General features: G+C 53.8%; 1 protein-coding gene across 1 annotated transcript; it reads left to right on the forward strand.

Moving 5' to 3' along the window:
* Positions 1 to 2,441, forward strand: PHACADRAFT_214887 (uncharacterized protein; the record flags this gene model as incomplete). The annotated part of the gene is made up of 9 exons (XM_007403136.1): positions 1 to 447; positions 505 to 617; positions 669 to 1,388; positions 1,445 to 1,638; positions 1,700 to 1,860; positions 1,912 to 2,146; positions 2,197 to 2,204; positions 2,260 to 2,360; positions 2,412 to 2,441. Exons 1-9 carry the CDS (start codon positions 30 to 32, stop codon positions 2,439 to 2,441), a joined length of 1,980 nt encoding a protein of 659 aa, XP_007403198.1. The 5' UTR covers positions 1 to 29.
* Between the last annotated feature and the right edge of the window lie 58 nt (positions 2,442 to 2,499).

Genomic DNA, 2,499 nt, shown 5'->3' on the forward strand with positions numbered 1-2,499 from the left:
CTGATGTCTATGAGGCCGGCGTGGAGACCATGTTCAACGTCGACGTCCTCCGACAAGCTCAGGATAGAGATGATTATCCCTATGTCGAGTTTCTCTCAAGCGCTATAACAGCGAGCCCGGTGGCTGCTTGTCATGGCTTGCCTCGTTTGTTCAAGGCGTTCATACAAGTTACTAGGAGACACAAGGCAGCAATCTTCGGTCAGAGCTCTCACCAGGCTCCCGGAGCGTCTGCGGACCAGGCTCGCCAGGCTTCTCTGAAGTTCTTTGCCATGTGCGACTCGCTGCTGAGCCCTGTCAACGAGGACGAGATACGCTGGGAAACAAAAACTAAATTGCTCCGGATTATGAATTCCGAAGGACTCTACGGCGCAAATAACGAGTCGATAGACAAAGTTCTTAGCCGCATCGGCGAGGAGACGATCGCCGGGCTCGCCAACTTTATTTCTGGTAGATGGCTTCAGTTCAGTCTCGTCTCCTTATCATGTGCTGACCGTGCCCACATAGAAAACAAGCAGGTGCTTGTGGAATATACTCTCGATATCCTTTCCATCATCGTCGGCATAGATTATGATTTGCTAGCTCATTCGACACCTCGTATCCTTCATCTGCTCCTGACGGTATGCCTTGGGCGTGTATTACTTAGTAACTTCTGACCGATCTCTGCCAAGGTCCCTTCGCACACCGCTCCGGCCTACACTTATCTCGGGAAACTCTTGGACTACCACAGGAAAACGCGGACACTGGACCTGCTGGTGGGGTCCCTTTTGGAGGCCTGTGCCTCGCGGGCACTGTTAGATAGATCTGCTGCTTCCGTTAGTCCTATTCTCCGTCACCCCTTTCTGGATGACTTTGCCAAGTCCCTCAAGTCGTTTATCACTCCTGGCCAAGTGAGCGGTATTGTTGACACTGTCCTGCACCATCTGCGCGAGCAACTTCTCACGATCGTGGACTTATCTACTCCCTCTGACGACGATAACAGTCGGCCCCAAAAGAAGAAGCGCAAAACAGCAAAGGATGGTGTATCACCTGTTACGGAATCGTCTACACGGGCGGCCGTGGCGTTTTCTCTCGCCTCGCGCATCGCTTGTACTGTCTTCTCCTCCATCCCCACGCGGTATCTGGAAGATGACACGAAGAGTGCTGTGACCGAGGTCGTACAGTACTTCTATGCGTTTGAACGATCGAAGCTCAAAGACATTTTGAAACGCATTCGCCGTGGAGCCTCAAGCCAAGACGTACACTGGGCTGCATCATCGATTCTGCGTCTGCAGTACTGTATCAGGACCGCTCCTTCGGTGCAGGTCTCGACTCAGGGAGATCAGAAGACTGCGTCGAAGCTGTTGTCGACTCTCGAGTCACCGATCAGCCCCGAGCTGCGGGTCGAAATCGTACGTCACAGCCTCGTCTCTTTCTAATCGTGTCTTGGCTTAGGCTGGCTATGTAGCTCCGTACTCTGCTGAACGACGTAGACCTCGGCTACTGCGAGTCCGCACCCGTCTTCGACGAGGTTCTTGGCCTGCTCGAACATCACGCGGGTGAGCTCACATGGAGCGGCCATGTCCACGATGTCCGGACGGACTCTCAAGCCACAATCGCAACATGTCATCTGCTCGTCAGCCGTTGGCTTCCCTTGCTTGAGTATGTCCTTTATTTATCATTCATTTATCAAGGCCAGGCTGAGTCCTGACGTTTTTGGCAGCGGCGCTGCCTCCGAAGCGCAACTGGCGCGCTTCGCAAAGCTCATGACCTCGCCGCAGTCCTTCAGTCAAAGCAGCGTGACACACGAACAGATCGGCCTACCCAGTATCGTGCAGCGTGCGCTGCACAATGCCGAGCTGTGGGAATTACATCGTCTCCGAGGTAAGCACACAACGGCTCGAGATCCGCGTCGGGTCTCAATAATTCGTCCAGATGCCCTTTTGGAGCAAATAAACGCCGTCACGAAGCCTCTGGACTCCGTCGACGTCCTCACGGCGGTGCGAGGGGTGCACAGTCCTGTTGGTTTGTCGTCTGATACAGTGGGCGCGTACAGGCTCCTGCTATACATTCCTGCCGAGTACTTATCTCGCGGCATCCGGAGCGACCTGCTTCGCAGGGTGTTGGCCGCAGATGTCCTCTCGGATCACGGGGATGCACAAACGGCATTGTTTGTGCGTGAGTTCCTGAGACGGCTCTTCATGTTCATGGGAAGTGCAGAGCATTCGGTACGTCCTATGTCTTCTGAGCTGTCTGAAGCGTTATTTTACGTTAGTTTTGCAGCTCATAGGGCCATACTTGACATTCCTGCTGCGGCGTGGCTTGCAGGACACGTCTTCGCAAGCATTTGTAGCGACGTCAGAGCTGGTCAGGATGCATTTGGTGTATGTGCTTCACACGAGTATCCGTCCGGATCGGCTGATCGTGTTTCCTAGTGTATGCATCAAGTCATCGTTGAAGGGTGAACATTCACTGCTTAATGACGTGATGGGACACTTGAGACGTTCGTTCCGGCCAACCGAG

The sequence above is a fragment of the Phanerochaete carnosa genome (genome assembly GCF_000300595.1).
Source record: "Phanerochaete carnosa HHB-10118-sp unplaced genomic scaffold PHACAscaffold_789, whole genome shotgun sequence".
Classification (NCBI taxonomy): Eukaryota; Fungi; Basidiomycota; class Agaricomycetes; order Polyporales; family Phanerochaetaceae; genus Phanerochaete; species Phanerochaete carnosa.